The following is a 19,959-nucleotide window of genomic DNA, read 5'->3' on the forward strand; positions in this document are numbered from 1 at the left end:
ATATATATATATATTTATATATATATATATATATATAAAAATTTTTTTCGTTAAGTGATTTTTTACTAATTTATAATTGCTCTGTTCTTTTAAGAACATTAAGCACTCTATTTTGTGGAATACATTTTAAAATTGTTTAAATATCTCTCTCTCTATCTATCTATATATATATATATATGTATATGCGGTAGTGGTGTAGTGGTAGAGCGCTTGCTTCATAAGCGACAGGTTCCAAGTTCGATCCCCACCACGTCCCTGGTGGTACCGTGCTCAACTTGTTTCTCCGCGCAGTGGCCTTGTTTGTCAAGGTTCGTGTTTCGGAGTTATAGAGTTAAGGGTTATAACTACAATTAAGTAGCCTCCTCGTCTGTAGTGGCCTTCTGAGCCTTGGGGAGGTGAATTAACAAAAAAAAAAAAAAAATAGAGAGATAGAGATTATAATAGTAATATTATCAATTTTAGGTTATTTTTTATTTGTTATTTGCTCCTATAATTAATTATTTTTGTTTTATGTTTATTTATTTTTTTAATTTTCTTTAAATTAGGTGAGCAGCAAAGACTTGAGTGGGATATTGTAAGTATTACAAACTTTTCATATTAAAAGTTTTTCTAGGTAAATATCTTTTAAATGTTTAAAATTTTTTTTCTTCAAGTCCATTTTTATTAGGGAATCCCAATATTTTTTTATGACAACCAATTTCAAAATAGAGTGGTTAATATTTATATATATTTTTTTCTTTTTTTAATTGTTGAAAATGTTTTCTTTATGCATTGAAGTAATGTTGTTTTTAATTTTTAAGCAATTTTATAAGTGAAATGTTTTAACTATTTTGTTAAGTTATATTTTGTTGTTTGCTAAGATAATTTTTCGTCTTGCAGTAATTTTCAATACTTTTCATATTGGTAAGCAATGATAATGTTTTAAAGAGAAAGTTACTTTTGTTGGAGCCTAGAATCAAAGATTGGGTGTCTATGATTCTAAAAAAAAAAGATTAGATGTTTCAATTTTAATCTTTAATTGAAATTAAGCTTGTTCTACTTCAACAACTTTATGACATTTTACAAGTCTTGAAACTCTTTGTGTAAACTTTTTAAAAAAGTTCTGAAATATTTAAGCTTTGGATCTATCTGTTTTGGAGTCTTATATTTTTAATTTTTTACAACCGACCTTAAATGTTTTTATAAATCATTTAAAAAATTTTTTGTTATAAAATTTTTTTATTTAAAGAATGTTGTTCCTAACTATTTAGTTGAAAATATTTAAATTTTTAAAATTAGGCTTCACTTAAAAAGTTGCAGAATAAATGAACTTACAGGTCAAATTCCACAATTGTTAGATTAGAGAAATAAATTCCACAATGGTTAAAAGAAATAAAGTCAGCTGTTTTATTAATCTCTTTGATAATTTCATTACTTAGACAAAGAAACTAGATCTTTGGAAGAAGCAACTTGATTTTCATGTTGTACAGTGCCTTTGCCAAGATCCTAGCCTGCGAATCAGCTACGGTTTTGAGTTTTGCTGTGAATTTATTTGACAGTCTGATCTTCTCCAAGAAAAGTAATTGTGAATTAATTGTAAGACTAAAGTAGTTATGAAACAAATTTATTTAAGTTTTTCTGTTTTATCTTTAAATATTGAGGTCATAAAAAAAGGCCTCGGCATATTTACACATAATTGCGTATTAATCTACTTTTTTTATTGCAAAATCAGGTTTGAGTCCTTTGATTATCTTTTATGTACTTTCTTTTAGCTTCTCCTCACTTAATAAATTATCTTTTTGTTCTTTATTGTTCTCTTCCTCCCCATTAGTTTTTTATGTTGTTTCTGAATTGTTTAAGTCCTGTCTTTTTATCTATCAGCCATTATTGTTGTTATTGGTGGCTTTAATGCTCATCACACAAATGACTTGTCTCTAGAACCACTAACCCTGGTGCCACAATATTTTTTTCTCTCAAACTCTTACTTAGATATTTAATTTTTTACTTATTTTCCAGGGAACCCTTATTACTTACCTTCTCTACTTAATTTTTGACTTGTCGCTTAATTTTTGACTTGTTGCTTATTTGTGCTCAATTTCTCCTTGTTCTCCCTTGGGTGTTTTGAACCATGCTATGATGTTACTAAAGCTACTAACTTTTCTTGAAATTTATCCTAGCATTGCATTTCTTACTACCACCTCAAAAGTGATTAGAATTCTTTCCATGATTTTCTTTGTGATTGTCTTGAGGCTGATATGCAACATAGTTAATCTTTGTGTCTTTATTATTTTAATTTTAGTTTTCTAAATTCAGAAAGACATGGCAGATTTTTCTTGTATGTTTCAATTGCTTCTTGTGTAGGTACTATTTCTGATAGTAATTATTTCTTTCATCTTCTTGTACAAGAACGATCTCTTGAGAGTAAATAGCTATCATTGCAATAAATTGATGCAAAAAGTCTAATGTTAAGATCCATTGTTTTCAGATTACTAAATCTTGTATTTTACATCAGAGTATTATATCAGGTTACAGAGACTACTGCAAAATCTTATTAACAAAGGCAGGTCTAACATCCTGTCTCTGCAGTATTGTTAGCAGTATTATTAACATTTTATCTCTCATATATGGGGATTTAGGGGACTAATCAATATATGGAGGACTTTTTTGAAATACTGGTAGGTTAAGAATTTTTTTTTGTAGGGTTATTAACCTCATAATCATTGTCAGAACTAGCATCAGTAGGATCCAGGTCTTCATCAACATTTATTTCACTTTCAGAGAAATGTTCTGATAATACATCATTAGTTTTTTTTTTCATTTTTCCAGTGGTTATAGAACTCATTCTTGATAGGGATTTTTCACTAACATCTGCACACCCAATATCCAATGCTCCAATTGCCATCAATTTGCAATTAAGCTTATCTATCCTATCAGTCTTTAAACTGCATTCAAGCATAATAACTTCTGTCATCTAAAGCAAACTTTTTAATTTAATTTTAAGCATTAAATTTTATTTAAGGAGAAAAAGGTGAAAGAACTATATAATTCACTCTGTATTAGCTTGTTCAATAAATTTAATTTTAATTCTCTTACATATCATCTCAAGTGTTTTTTTTTTGCCTCTAGGTAGCCAGCAATTTTGTACTGCAATATTTACTATGCATTATACTTGACATAGGAACATTTCTTAATTTAAGCATTTTCTTTAAGTTGAAAAAAAAAAATTTATTATATACCTTATAGCATTCATAAAGCATACTTTTTTTTAATTGAACTTTTTATAGTCTTGAAAATAAATTTTGTAAAACATTTACACAACCAGATTTTTTTAAGTTCCAGCTGTTTATAAATGAAATAAAAAATGAATACCTGCAATCTGCAACCTGCAACCAGCAACCTGCAACCTGCAATCAATAAACAAGTTTAAGTTTTTTGTCATAGCACAAATATAAATTTAGCCATTTATTGCCAATTGTTTGAAAACTCAAAAAACCTCAAAAGGTAAAAGTTTAAGTTAATGATATAAATTTATGATATAAATAGCTATCCAAAATAAAAATAAAACTTCGTTAATAAAACAATACCTTAAGAACATTTTACAACATTCTGGGAAGTATAATTTATTTACTAGGGTGGAATTAGGATAGGCTAATGTTCATGTTAAAACTTTTAACAAGGTGAGTGTGGTTAAACTTTTAACTAGGTGAATTAAATATATACCGATATACTTTTGAAATTACTATGTCAGATAATTAAAGTTCACCATAAAAGATAAATATTAAAATATAAATGTTAATAAAATAAAGTAAATAAAAATGACATTAAATTCATTTTAGTTTTTTTAAATAAAACAATTAAATAATCATAAATATAAAAAATTTAATACTTGACACAAATTTTTTCAAGGCAAATGAAGAACAGCATTATATTTGTGAAAAGAAAGAAAGTAATGAGAAAGAAGAAAAAGCTTTAAAACTGAAGTTAATTAATTTATCTACTCTAAAACGCTGCAGTTCAGCACTTAGTTCCAGTTCAGAATCAAGTAACCTTAGTAACCATGGTGTAACTAAACATAATAAAAAAAGAAAAGTAATCACTGACACTGAAGAAAGCTCTCCAGGTATTTTTAAAGCATGTGTTTTTGATTTTTTTAGATTATTTTTTCAATCTATAAAACATATTTATACAATTCTGATTATTAGAAAGAAATTCAGCAAGTATCTTATCTTGTCAAGAATCTGTAGATGCTTCTTCGGCTCTTCAATTAAGTCCAGAACAGTTCACAGGTGTTTCTTTGTTTGAGTCTACAGTTCAAGCTAGCATTGCAGTATCAACTCCAGTAAGTAAAATCAACTTAAAAGCTATATTTTCTTATTAAATAATTACACATTTATTCAATTTTTTACTTTTATGACATTTTTTTATTAGGTTACATCGACTGAACATTATCTCTCTACAACTCTTCAAACAACTCTCTCAAGTATTTGTCCAGAAACATTATCAAATAACACCATTACATCACTTAACTCTTTAGTTTTAAATAAAGAAGATATTTATCAAAATAAAGAAGCTGAAAATGATTCTCTTTATGGTCTGTTAAGTTTTCAATCTGTTGAATTGTTTTTTGGTTAATTTTATTGCAGAATCTAGTTCTCTAGTTTTATTGCAGAATCTAGTTCTCTTTTAGGACAAGTTTTTTAGTTATTAGATTTAAAGTAAAGAAAAATCAATATGTTTTATATCAGAAGCGACTTTTAACACAGATACTAAATAATACTCATGTTATTTTTTCTTGGAATCATAAGATTATCTGGGTTTACTATGCTGATAATGTGTTAAGAATATTTTATGAATGATCTAAGATGATATAAAAAGTTTGAATTATTTTCTTTGACTTCAAAGATAACTATGTTTAAAAAAGGGAAATAAAGTTTGTAAAGCGGACTTTTTAAATTTAATTTATTTACTATTAAACAAACTTTTTTTAATATATGATAATATTATAAAATATAAACAACAAGTAAATCAAATTGTTGCAGACCTTTCTTTTCACAAGCAGACAGTTTGAAAACATTTTTTTTTTTCAAGCAATTGCCTAATTTTGAGACTATAAATTGTCTTAGCTATTTAGTGGGCTTTGTGAATCACTTCCAGTTTTTAATGTTGCATTCAATATTCATACATTTATGCCAGTCATCAAGGAGTTACTGATGATAGCTCAAAGTAGACTGTAAATATAAAAAATATTATATTTGAAACCCAAAAAGTACAAACAAATGAGATTAAAAGTTTTTTCTTTTTCATTTCCAAAATCCTATAGGACCTAAAACCTTTTAACTAAGGATTGTGTTTTTTGATGACAGTAAAAAAAAAATTCTGTTTCAGTCATAATCATTGTGATTTATGTATGCTTTTGTTTGTACAATACAAATGTCTTCAAGTGCTATGCTGACGCAGTTCACATTAATATCTTAGTTATAGTTTGAGTCTTTATTTGCTGCAGTTGAAATGAGTTTGCATGTTGATGATGTATGATGTTTTTAAGTGAACCCATTTTTTCCTTTATTTGCTGCATTAGTAACCCTTTGTCTTCATTTTTTTTTTGGTCAGTTTGTGAATATTTTTTTTATAAAAAGTCTTTTTGTTAAGCATTGGTTTATTTACCATTCTGCTGCAGACTTTTTATTTTATATAACAGAAACTACTAATAATAAACCTGAAAGGTAAGTAAACAACTTGTATAACAGTGAAGGATTCAACTTTCTGAGTGAAGTTTGTTTTGAAATACTGTTAAAACCAAATTAAATTCAAAGGACTTATAAAAATAAAATCAATATATTACATAATACAAGTTACATGTGTAAACAGAAAATAAACATTAAAAATACCAACCATTGTAGTTAAGTTAAAATTTCTATTAAAATAAAGTTTTTTTTTAAACATATTGGCTTTCAACAAGGCTGCAAGTAACCACTAATTAGAGTTGGAAGTTACTGGAAGAGAAAAATGAAGATTGTAGAGTAAGATAACGATTGACAGATGACTCAAAGGATTGCAAATTGTATGAATCAGGAAAGCAAGATGAAGTGAATTCCGAAGACATGATGTTCGAGGAAAAAAACTAAATGAATAAGAGTTTTTAGAGCACTTAGGAACAGTCATAGAAAAAGGATGAGACTTAATTGAATGGCAAGTAACACAAGAATGAACTTTAGTAGATGGAACAAGAGACACTAGCTCTTTAGAGCAGTGCTTGTTATAGTACTTGTAGAAAAGAGAAAGAGAAGCAACATTATGATGATGTGATAATGGTTGGAGGTTGGCTGCAAGAGCAGGTCCAAAGTATGAAATGCACAACATAACGGTGTCAAAGCAAATTTGTTGTGGATTTTTGAGGTTAGTAATAATAAATAAGCACATGATTAAATAAAATACGTTCTTTGACATTAATGTCTAGTGTGACTATAGAACTACTTTTGGTCTACTGTATTAAAGGATATACATATCAAATAATTTTTATTCAAAGTGACTTTGAAGTTTCTTGTAATCAACATATCAAACTGTAAAGAAACTGTTTTTGCACCTACAGCTCAATCAATGATTTGCGACTATTGAAATTTATTATTCATTTTTGAACTTCTGTCTCAGTCTAATAACTTAAGAGATTATGAGCCACTCCTAAATCAACTCAGATTGGAAAATAAGTTTATGTTATAGTAAATAATAGAAGCTGCAAGTGTAACCAGACAATAAAAAGGTAATATGCAACAATTTTTTTCTCTAAACTTTCTTGCCCCCATATTTAATATTATACTCTATAACTAAATGTACAATGTATATTTAGTTATAGAGTATTATATTAAATATGTGGGTTTTGCATCGGTATTGATTGATGCATCGAAATCAGTTTGTGTCCATCAATCTTAGCAGTGTCCAAATATAGCATTGGTGTACCTTTTGGGTGTTCCATTTTGAATTTTTTTTTTAATTTTAACTAGAGTTTTTACCAGTGGTAACATTTATTAGGGGTTGTTACCAGTGGTAACAACCCCTAACCCTAACCCTGACGGATTTAGCTAAATACCAAAAATCTCAAATTGAGGACAATTTTTAGATACCCACAAATTATTGGAAGTTTAAGTATATATATATATATATATATATATGTGTTAATTAGATAGTCTGTTTTAGTAATTGAATATGAGACGTTTAATATAATTCCTGAAAATACAAGACAAGAATAAAAATTAAAGCAAAAAACTACATCTTTCACATTGAAACTGAACAGTCTGTTTGATATATCACATATAGACACTTACACATTGCTGAAATACTCAGGTAATGATGAATGGCTTATTGACATTGAATTTCTAAAAAGCCAACAAAAAGTTCCTCAAAGTGGACTCAACGGCTGGTGTAGATAAAATACTTGCTGAAAAAGAGCAACAATGTTACATATTAAAAAATTGTTTCATATTAAAAAACAGCAACTCAAAAATCTTGAACTTTACTCCATTACTGATGGTAATGAAGCCAACAAGGGTGTCGAGTTTTCTTCAGATATTACAAAAAAAGATGGAGATAAAAACTTTTCAATGAAAGTGAAAAAAAATCATTACAAATTTGTGATAATGCTGAAAAAGAACTGTTAAAAGAAACGTGTACAGTTGCTGATGGATCTGGTATTAGTGAAAGGCAACACCTACTTATTTTGGAAAATATTTTGCAGTAGGTAGAGCAGCTTTGAACAATATTACACATTCTAAAACATCATTTCATAGAGCAAGTTCAGCTAACAAAATTGAAGAAGCTAAATTAATTAAAGAAACTCGGATTCACCTGATTTTTAGAAATTCATTTAGTTGGAAAAACTTTTGAGCAAGTTACTGGAAAAAAAAAAGAGCTACTTGCTTTTATCTAAGTCCACCTTTTCTAAATTGCTTGGTACTCCTAAAAATGCTAATGTTGTTAACACTTGTTTAGTGATAAACCTAGTTGATAAGTGGCAATTAAAAGCATCTGTTGTTACACTTGTTTATGATACAACAGCTGAAAACAGTGGAGCGTATAATGGAGCTGCAATTCTAATTGAGAAGCAAATTGGTTATTTTCTACTCCGACTTTTAAATGTATAATCATATTCTAGAGCTCTTTATAAAAGTGATATCCAATTCTAATTGTGGTCCAAACAAATGACCTAGAGTTCAGCTGTTTAAAAGGTTCAATGAAAAATTTCATAGAGTTAGTAAGAATATAAAAGAACTTGTGTGTGTGTTGTTGTTGTTGTTGATGTTGATGTTGAGTACAGTGTGGGACTGGCCTCATGATCAAAGTAGCTTTTTGTTTCAAAAAGCACTTGAGGTAAAAAAAATGGGCAATGAAATGCTTAAATGGTTTTGGGTTGACATGTTAAAAGTGATTTACACATTCCATATGCTGGTTCTAATCATCATGAAAGATTGATGTCAAAAAGCATTATACTAAAGCATTCCTACTCACTCATATTTTTGAACTTAATGATGAAGAATTAAAAAAGGTGAAAAGGATGGCCAAGTACATTTGTTTTTTTTACGGAAAGTAGTTTCTGCAAGCTCCTATTACTGCTGTTGTTTCTGCTAACCACCTGCTTTTCTATATTCTAATGAGGAATTTTAATTAATTTGATTATGAAAATGCATAAGAAATCATTCATTCAGAAATTCATTTAACAACACCTAGAATCTGAAGAGAAATCTGAATCCTACTATCTGAAGAGCTAGTAGTTTTTTTCTTGTTGGTGACTCAGTGAGTTATGCAGAAAAAAACTATGATGGGTCAGAAACTCATAAACTTACCAAGACTTAAAGTAGTCACTCCTTAAAAACTAAAGCCTGTGATAAAAGAAAAATCTTTTTTATTGTCTTTCATTGGCAAAAAGTCATGGTTGCTTTTTTATCTGTTAAAATTAAACAGACCCCACGAATGGCTAAACATTCCATCAGAGCATTGGAACAAATTCATTGTTGCAAAAAAATTTTTTATACAATCTTTCTCATGTCAATGATATTGCAGAGCAAAGTATCATGCTTATAAAAGACAAATGTTTTGATCGTGTAGAGAGAAACTTGCTTTAGTTGTGAAAAAACATCGAAGAAGTTTTAATGAAGCATATTACTCAAAAAAATTAGTTGAAATAAATTTTCATCAGACGATTAAATAAAATTTCAGTAACATGATTAATTTTATATTTATCAATAAATATTTGTATAAATATAGTCATAAATGAATATTTATTTAATTATTTCTTAATGATTAATAACTAAATTGTGTGATATTCACTAAGGAACAATAACAATTAGTGAATAAAAATGTTGTGCAACATTTGCACAATCCATTACTCAAACTTCTTATGTTTGATAGGGTTCTAAAAATTATTCTAAATTCGACATATTCAGTATTTAACGTTTTTAGATCAAATCTTATCACTGGTGAAAACCCTGGTTGAAATTTCAAGAAATAATTTTAAATGGACCACCTTAGTGTACTTTAAGATAATTTGTTTGGTTGCTATAAACATTACTTGTCAAATAATTTATTTTTTAATGTTTAGTTCAACACACTTGCAGTTGTGCTTGTATTAAAGACAAAAGAAGTTTGTTTGATCAGCATCGTTTAGGAATATATAATTATTTATCTATTCCTTTACAACTTGGATGGAAAAGGTAAAAGGTCTAGCTATAAATAAAATTAGTAGTTAAAAATCTGTAAATTAAAATAATTAGTTATAAATTAAATATATATATAACAGGGCTTTAATTAAGCATATCACGATCGTGAATCGCAATTGCTTTTTAAACCTTTGGGATTAGATTTTTGTTTAAAAAAATATTTTCGTGAATGTTTTTTTGTTTTTTTTTATGCTTGTTTATTTACTTTTTTTTAAATTATTTTTTGGCAATTATAAAAATTAATATTTTTGTCATAAAGTACGTCATGCGAAATTTATCTTTTAAATAATCAAAGCATGATCATTTGCTCTTTCGTGCAGAGATTTTCATTCAACATAAAGTACTTTTGAATTTAAATTACTTTAAATCTTTGAGTGGAGGCTAATAATATTTTAAAAGGTTGTTAAAGCGAAAAGTTGAAAAGGGAAAATTTTTTAAGCGAATTTTTTCTTCATTTTTTTTTTAACAAAACAGCCTGGTTTTTATCTTTGTTTAAAAAACGTTGCAACAAATTAGCTTATTACTAATAATTTAAATTATTATTTTATCAACAATTTTATATTGTTAATTTTACTACTTTAAGTATATTAAAATATATATTAATTCGTTTTTTTATTAAAAAATTTTCTAACAGTTTATCAATGCTAATAGCTACGTAGTAATTTTATGCTATTTTAAACTCCACCAAATGGGAAAATTATAAGATAATATTTAAATATGAGAGATAGTATGTTAAAAAAATAACAATTACATACTAAAGATACAATTTTATACTAATGCAACCCCCTCCTCCTCCCCTCCCCCAAATACCACAAAGGTATGAGGGTAGGGGAAGGTAACCAAAATTTTTTTTGCAATTAGGTTTTTTTGCGTTAATTCGAGCCCAGTATAAGTAATATTTAAAATAAATAAAGAATATTTAACTATAAACTTACCTAGATACATTTACGTAGATAAATGTTTTTTTTTATAGAGAGAGTTCTAAGAAGAGGTTAAATTACCATAGAGATATTTATTATAGAGCACCTTGCTGTAAAAGGATGGTAAATTAATTTTACTTATTATATTATATTTTCATTGCTTTCTTTTCATCATCATCGTCATCATCATCATTGTCATCATCATTGTCATCATCATCATCATTGTCATCATTATAATCATCATTGTCATTATTATCTTTTTTTCATCAAATTTTTATGTTGTCATGATGAGATATACAATTTCATATTGTTATGTTAAAATAATGAGTATGTTAACGTGTTAGGTAATATTTTTGATGCAATTTGTATTTAAAGCTTGACTTAAGATTTTATTATAAATGACTTAAAAATTTTTTTTTTATTCTAACCAGGGGCAGATCTAGGATTTTATATAGGTGTAGCTAAAATTTGTAAAATTATGTCATATTCGCAGCTATTTAATAAGTCAGCTAGTCTACGTATATATATATATATATATATATATATATATATATATATATATATATATATAAATATATATATATATATATATATACATATATATATATATATATATATATATATATATATATATGCATATATATGTACAGTCTCTGGCCACAATATTATGATCACCTACAATTTTTGTGTATTTTTAACAAACAATTACTCCTTTTGATTGCAAGTCATAAAAAAATATTAATATTTTGTCATTCCTCCTTTCAATGAAATGACTTTAGCTATTCGGTCTGGCATACTTTTAATACAGTTTATTGCTGCTGTCTTAATTTTTTTGTTGTGGTGCCAATGATAGAGTAATTTTTCAATCAAATCCCTTTTGTTTGTTAAAACCTCGGAAGATATTTCCTTATTGAGAATGTTCCGCAAATTCTCAATCGGATTCAGGTCAGGAGAGTTCCCTGGCCAATCTAAAACGGGGATATTTCTTGTTTTAAGAAAGTTTGTAATCCTTTTAGCTTTATGGCATAGAGCACTATCATGCATAAGCGGAAATGTATTGTTATTTGGAAACCATTCTTGTACTTGGGGGATAAGTTGGCTCTCCATTGCCTCTTGATACTGTATTTGGTTCATCATATTGACAATATATAGCCTTCCTGTGCATTTACCACTGATAAATGACCACACCATATTTTTATTTGGATGTTTAATAGTTTATATAATGCAATCTGGATGATATTTTTTGTTTGGTCTTCTTCAAACGAAGGTGGCTTTGTACAACAAGATCTCAAAAGTTGATTTGTCTGAAAAACACACCTGAAAAAATCATCGTAGTGTGGTTATAATTAAATTTATGTCAACATTTAAACACTTTTTTAACAATATTTTGTTCAAAATTGATAAACTTACACGTTCTCAATCTCCGATAGTCATATTCTTATGATTTTTTGCCCATTGCAATTTCTTTTTTATCATTGCTGGAGTTAACCTTGGTTTTTTAGCCAGTTTGTGTGATTTTAAACCAACTTCAGCTAGGCGTCTCCTCACTGTGCGCTCCCAAACCTGTATTCCAGACTCATGAACATGTTTTGACAGCTAGAGGGATGATTTTTTTCTATTATTCACACAAATGTGTGGAAGAACTGAGGTGATCATAATATTGTGGCCAGGGACGGTATATATATGCATATATATATATATATATATATATATATATATATATATATATATATATATATATATATATATATATATATATATATATATATATATATATATGCATATATATATATATATATGCATATATATATATATATATATATATATATGCATATATATATATATATATATATATATATATATATATATATATATATATATATATATATATATATATATATATATATATATAAACATTTAACATTTTAGTCAAAGATCATGTACACAAATAGAAAATTAATTCATTTATTAAAAATTTAAAACAAATAAATAATAAGATGCTTTTAGAAAAAATGATTAAATGTTTTAACAAATAAATAATTGTAAATATAAGAGTTAATAATAATTATCATTTAACCATAGCCAACTATTTAAAGCTTAAATAGCAACTCTAAACATTTCTCTCCAGAAACTGAAAATATGCTGATTTATGTATAAATTGGCATTAAGGCAAGGCCATTTAATCACTTTTTAGCACTCTACTTATTGAATAAGTTTTTAATCTCTAGGTATTGTACCTAGAATTGAATCATTAAAAAAGTTAAAGAATGTTGGGGAATGTTGTCATTGTCTTTTGTTTAAGAAATACTAAGTAGAGGTTTTGATTAATTTTTCCAAAGAGGCGTATACTAAATCTGCATGAATAGAGGATGGATGCAAAGATAGGAATGATAGATATCTATAAATTCCTGATAGTAGATATGCAATCTTAGTTACCTTTCAGGCAACTTAACATGTTGGTTGAAACTGCAAACATTCCATATAAACCAATATGCTTTCTGTTTGAAATCTTATATGATTAATGAGATCATTAATAAGATTGTCCAGTAGACCTTAAGTGATAAAAAGCTTTAAATAATCAGATACTAAAGATGACGAGTGATTATAATGATTGATTTGCTTGCCACATTTTCTATGCTTTAGTTCTTTTACATTTAAAGTCATAGCTAATTCAAAAGCAATACTAACCTAGGTATAGTGAAATAAATTAATACCAAAGTTCTTGATTCATGTTTTTTTTAATTGTCAATTTCAAGACTCTGTAATTTGAGATATATCGTATTTCTTACCTTCTAATTGTAGTGTAAAAATTTCAATCCATTAAGTTTTTGTTAAAACTAAAGTTACATTAAAAGAAAATTCACTCATCAACTATGAAGAGTGTTTTGCTAAAAAAACTTGGTTTTATTGATTTGAGAAATGAGAATCTCCTCAAAAGCCTTACCACAACACTCTATAAGTTAATTTTGTGTGGTTTCAAAAATGTATGGGGCATTTTTAGGGGCTGATATTAAATGGTCTTAATAGATAATGTCACCTGCATAAATTCCAACATTAAGTATTTAAAAAAATTTTCCTCTTTTACTTTTTGAGGAATCTTCGATAGGAGAGTCTCCTATATTGTATTAAAGTTGATTCTACTGACAATAAAATCAACTTGTAAGATCGTCTTTAATTGAAGCTTAAATTTGAAGATTAAATTTTGTTTTAAAAATTAAAAATGCAATATGTTAATTGTTTACATTTTATAGCAAATGGAAATAGAAATTGTTTATATAGCTTTGTGGCAAGACTATTACTTGTTACTAGTATTAACCTGTTTATTGTTACTAGTATTAACCTGTTGAATAAGAATGTTATAACAATAAGCACAGAAATAGTTGTATATTAAGTAACCATAGTTACAGTTATAAAAAGCATGTTATTGTTTATAATAATTATAGTTTGTGAAACAATAATTCCTCTTTTTTTAATCTGTTTTTTTTTAGTTTTGATTAATTGCATTTAAAACCAATTTTACACTGCAAATAAAAAATAAACTGATCGTAATTATAGGAGATTATTTTTACTAACCTGCTAACCATATCATATTTTCATATTTATAATATTTTTTATTTTTATTTTTTACCTGACATTTAAAAATATGAGCGTAAAGTAGTGTGTTTAAATTTTAGAGGAATTTGAGCGAAGTAAGCAAGTATTGTAAGTTTGAAGTTGTTTTAAATTATTTATTTGCAAAAATATTTTATTTATTTTGCAAAAATATTATAATGAATTTTTTTATAATGATTATAATAAAGTTTCTTTTATTTAGTGGCTCTAACTAATTGCAAAAATGTTTGCATTGACATGTTTTGTTTTCAATCAAATATCTCTTGTCGTAATAACACAAACAAACCGAAACCTAATCTTTTACGGATCGAAGACATTTCAAACGGAAAAGAACTTTGTCCTGTTGTATGTGTCAATGAAATTTCAACTGATCGTCCTCCTCATGTTATTTATATAAACGATAGAATTAAAGCTGAGGATGTGTCAATAAACACAGATCCTGGTTTTTTAGTCTGTTGTGACTGCACAGATAACTGTCAAGTATGATGTTTGATGTTTATTTTTCTAAAAGTCTTTATGTATTATATAGGTTATACAGCGAGCTTAAAATTAATACAATAAAAGATTTGTGTTGATTTACTAATATTATAAATTGTTTTGAACTATAGTATGTGAATAAACTTTAGAAAGCAACGCATGCTATTGAACTTGCGAGTAAAATAATAAAACATTTATTAAAAGTCTTTCACAACTTGTGAATCAAAAAATTGTGAATTTATGATTACTAAATTATGTTTTGAATGTTTCATTAACGAACAATTCTATTTTGTACTCAAGCTTCACCTCTAATTCTGAGAACTTTAAAGAAGACATGCCCTCTGTAAAATTTAAAAATGCCACTTTTATGATAAATTAAATTGGAAAAACTAATTAAAAGTTGTTTTTAAAGTCCTTAAAATTCATTAGTTTTAATTTGTCTATTCTGAAATAATATTTTTTCAATCATATTTTTGATAAAGTTCATAAAGAATATAATGTTTACAATATATTGATGAAGAGGTGAGGTACCCCCATACTGACAAATATTGAACACACAGTGTGTCGATGCTAATGTTGTTAATCTCAATTATTTTAATACCACTCATAGTCTTGTATTGCTGAATTAAGTCACATCTAACTCATCTGTCTTGGAGTTAGGTTAGACCTAAAAATGTAAGCTTTGTATGATTTGTGATTTATCTCCATGTTTACCTTTGTCACACGTTGCTGAATGCTTTAGAGTGCCTTGGTGTTGCCTTTCAGATGTGAATCCATGCTTAAGTTAACGCATTCGAGGTTTGATCTAACAAACGTTTTGTTAAACATTTTATAAAGCGTAAAACCTCAGCATTGAAAAGATTTATAAAGCCTAGATAGATAGGGCCTGGTTTGCTCTTGTAGCCGTTGCTTCAACTTAGTGCTTGAATTTCATGTCTTTTGGAATCAGGACACCTAGATTATGTTCCATTGATGTCATGCCCAGTTATTTTTGTTAATTCTTTAAAATCATTTTAAATTATTATAATAATCATGATTTATAAGATTTTATTTGTCTTTATTTATATATATGATAATAATATACTTATGGTATTATATTATGGTTATTTATATGATAATAATATACTTTTGGTATTATTATGATATGTTATAAAATGTTATTAATTTTATTAGTTAAATGTCATTTTCTGTTTTTAACTGTTTTGTGTGTTTGTGTGTATGTGTGTTATTAAAATTATCAATTATCATTTTTTATATTTATTTATGTAACATAGTGTAACATCTATAAAAGTGAAGAATTGAAGTGAAATTGTTAACATAATAAATCTTCTTTTTTATTTTTGCTTCAATTTATGTTTACTAACAACAGTAGTCTAAGCATAGAAAGTTCTCCATCAAATTCTTGTTGAAACTTGATTAAAGTTGCTATAATTAATCACCATTAATGGATTTTTTTATTATAAGTTACTTATAATTGTTATTACTTTTTTCTTGCTCTAACTTTATTATTCTTATTCTTCTGAATTCTCTGAATCAATTGCTTATTCTTCCTTTTAAATATTGAATAAAGTAATCCTATTAAATATTTAAATATTCTTTTTTAATTTTAATCTCTTCTAATATTACTCCTCTTCATTTAATTGTTAAATATATAGATTATTCTGAAACCTTTAATTCATGTTTAATATTATTATTCATGGTTATTAGTTAATTCTTTTAATTTAGTTAATGATTAATTAAGTTGCATAACTCTAGTTGACTTTTATGTTTGTTTTGCAAAATCTTCCGACTTTTATAAATGAATACATTTTTTGCAAAAATAAATATATAGTTTTTATTTTTTTGATAAAGGATAAAACCACTTGTCGTTGTGCAAAATTGACTATTGAGAGCAGTAATGCTATCGATGGAGAAATTGATAAAAATTCTGGATACCATTTCAGAAGACTTAAAGAATGCATAGCAACAGGGTAAAAATTTTTTTTGTTTTTATTTCATTAGACTAATCCAATTGTTTTTGTATGAAATGTCATTGATGATGTCATACTGAAATGCCATACTGTAAAATAGATCTGCAGAAGCATTAGTGCATAAACTGAATGAGGATTGAAATTTTGTTAAACTAGTGTAAAATGAAAAAAAACATTAAAAATATTTTGTACTAGTAATAAATTTTTTAACAAGATACAATGTCTTTGATTTTAACTTCAATATCCTTTAGATTTTAGCTTGTATAAGCTATAATAGGTCATTATAGCTAATTCAAGCTTTTATAATTTGTCATTAAGGTCAAATCTAAAATTTGTTTTTTATCATAGCATCTGTTCTTTTATTAGTTTAAATGTTTTTTTGGATTTTATTATCTTCATTCATATGTATATTTTTATTTTATAATTTAGTTATATATATTTATAGTTTATTAATATAGTTAGAAACAGGGCTTAGGAACAGAACCCTTAGCTGGAGTGCACAAGATTTTGTCTGGAGCTGGAGGGAAGCTCAGAACTCAATAACTTTGACTGCTCTGCCTCTTCAGTTTATTCAAAAGTACATTATGTAGTAAATCTATTATGTGTACTCAAGTACACATTTATTTTATTTTAACTTTATTGGAACTGTATTTAATTTTTATAAATTGTACTTGAAACATGGAAAGGATATAAAAGTTTTTTTGTTCCTTGAGTGGAGCAGAACACCATAAAAAAATGATCCAAAGCCCTGGTTATAAATAAACATTATTTTAACATTATTGTTTTATTTTTTTATAACATTTTTATTATTAAAATACTTTGTTGTTTTGTTTTGTTTAAAGTATTTATGAATGTAATCAGAATTGTTCATGTTCTCGTGTCACATGCTATAATCGTGTTGTACAAAATGGAATTCAACTTCGTTTGCAAGTGTTCCTCACTGAAAATCGAGGCTGGGGCCTAAGATGCATAGATGATATACCCAAAGGAACTTTTGTTTGCACATATGCTGGACAAGTTTTAAATGAGCAAACAGCTAACAAAGAAGGTAAATATTTAAAATAAATGTGAATTATTTTTTTATAATATATATATATATATATATATATATATATATATATATATATATATATATATATATATATATATATATATATATATATATATATATATATATATATATATATATATATATATATATATATATATTTATATATACATATATATATACAGTATCGGACAAAACGAGTGCAACCAAATAATGCTAATTTAGTTTGTTTATATAAAAGTGCTGCATTTTTTCAATTTAGAGAAATGACTATGTAACTGTTTAGAGACAAAGTTCTTCAAGTTTTATTCATCACAAAGTTTATTATTTGTACACGAAAATTAATAAATTAATCAAAAGTATTAAAAAAAGTTGATTTCCTTCTGAACAAAACAAGTGCAACTCGAAAAAATGTTTACCAGCCTGTATTTCGCTATCAATATTTCGTGGCGAATCCTTTGTTGTCGATCACAGCCTTGCATCATCGAGGCATAGATTCGATCAGGTGATCAATGAAACTTTGTGGAATTGCTGCCCAGGCCTTTTGAGTTTGTTCAAACAGTTGATCCTTATAACGAACACCTTCACGATCAATTCTGCGGTTGACAATCTCCCACAGATTCTTGATAGGATTGAAATCTGGAGATTGAGGCGGCCAATCCATCACCGATAGGTGGTTGTCTTGAAACCACTGCTTGACTGCTTTTGCAGTGTGTTTCGGATTGTTGTCTTGCCGAAAAACCCATTTTATTGGCATATTCCATTCAGCATGAGGTAACATAACATCTTTCAGGATATTTTTATACATGAAGTGGTCCATTATTCCATCGTTTCGATGTATTGGACCTAGACCGTTAGCAGACAAACATCCCCCAGACCATTACATTGCCTCCACCATGCTTCACGATCTTATGGCAGTAACGTATATCAAGGCGTTTTCCGGCCGGTCAACGTACACGGCAAATGCCATCGCTCCCAATGATGTTGAACTTCGATTCATCACTGAACAGGACAGTTCGCCATTTCTGCACATTCCAGTCAATATGAGATGTAGCAAACAGGAGTCTTTTCTTCTGGTTTTTTAGTGAAATCAGCGGTTTCTTTGCAGGGCGTCAAGAAAACAATCTGGCTTCAACAGCACGTCGTCTGATTGTTCGGTCCGATACAGGCAGCTCTAATTGCTTTTGTATCTCGACTGATGATATCCAGGGATCCTACTTGACGGATCTGACGATCATAGAATCCTCTCTAGAAGTGGTGGAACGCGGACTTCCACCTTTGTTATCTGCTGCCAACTTGCCCGTAGAACGATATTTGGAACATAGTCTTGATACAGTCCATTTTTTCACGCGATATTATTCACAAATACCTTTTTGTGACATTCCACTTATGTTATTGCCAATAATTTTCTTTCTTGGTTCCAATCCAAGACTGTCAGGAGCCATTTTTGCACTTGAAGTCATAAAAATAATAAAAATAAATAATCACGCTTCTCAAGGCTTACCTTGTTGCATTTACCTTGTGATGATACAATAATGCTCTGTAGAACACAACGTCTTGGTTGGAGTTGGACTGTATTGATGCAATGAAACACTTGTTGTATTTCACTTTATGTATTGATGTTCTTCGATAAAACACTTTGATAAAACTTACTTCGATAAACTGTCTTGATAATACTGACTGATTGACTTCCATATACTGACTGAATTACATGTCGATTTACATGTCTCTTATATAGTAAAATGAACCTGTTTGAACCTGTTCTTGAAGATTCTAGATGCTTCTTTTCGATGCTTCTGGATGCGTCTAGATGCTTCTGAATGCTTCCTGATGTTTCTTCAGGAAACTTCTGGAAGCTTCTGCATGCTTTCCTTTTATTCCTTTAATAATTAAAAAACTTCCGTGAAGTTGACATAGACCAGACTTAAGAAAATGAAACAAACCAAAAAAGTTGCACTTGTTTTGTCCGCTGCAAAATGGCACTTGTCAACGGAATTCTGCTTGTGTGCTGTCAGCTGATTGCTCATGTCATGGCATGCTATGACTCCAGACTCCTGAACTGTTTGCTGTGGGAGTATAGTTCGTTTCGTTTTAAAGACATAAAATTAGGAGCACTTTTTAGCATTGTTCGATGTTGGTTGCAAATGTTTTGTCCAATACTGTATATATATATATATATATATATATATATATATATATATATATATATATATATATATATATATATATATATGTATATATATATA

The 19,959-nt window shown here is 27.7% G+C and overlaps 1 protein-coding gene across 8 annotated transcripts in view; it reads left to right on the plus strand.

The window, feature by feature from the left end:
* Window positions 1-19,959, plus strand: part of LOC100203637 (histone-lysine N-methyltransferase SETDB1) — a 121,862-nt gene that overhangs the window by 80,374 nt on the left and 21,529 nt on the right. For all 8 annotated transcript variants that reach the window (XM_065790293.1, XM_065790297.1, XM_065790295.1 and 5 more), the window contains exons 16-25: window positions 546-574; window positions 3,886-4,099; window positions 4,182-4,318; window positions 4,408-4,570; window positions 9,569-9,680; window positions 10,660-10,729; window positions 14,281-14,308; window positions 14,421-14,698; window positions 16,547-16,665; window positions 17,508-17,713. In XM_065790293.1, coding sequence (XP_065646365.1) covers window positions 546-574; window positions 3,886-4,099; window positions 4,182-4,318; window positions 4,408-4,570; window positions 9,569-9,680; window positions 10,660-10,729; window positions 14,281-14,308; window positions 14,421-14,698; window positions 16,547-16,665; window positions 17,508-17,713 — 1,356 coding nt within the window. The remainder of the gene's footprint in view (window positions 1-545; window positions 575-3,885; window positions 4,100-4,181; window positions 4,319-4,407; window positions 4,571-9,568; window positions 9,681-10,659; window positions 10,730-14,280; window positions 14,309-14,420; window positions 14,699-16,546; window positions 16,666-17,507; window positions 17,714-19,959) is intronic.

The sequence above is a fragment of the Hydra vulgaris genome, chromosome 02, assembly GCF_038396675.1.
Source record: "Hydra vulgaris chromosome 02, alternate assembly HydraT2T_AEP".
Classification (NCBI taxonomy): domain Eukaryota; kingdom Metazoa; phylum Cnidaria; class Hydrozoa; order Anthoathecata; family Hydridae; genus Hydra; species Hydra vulgaris.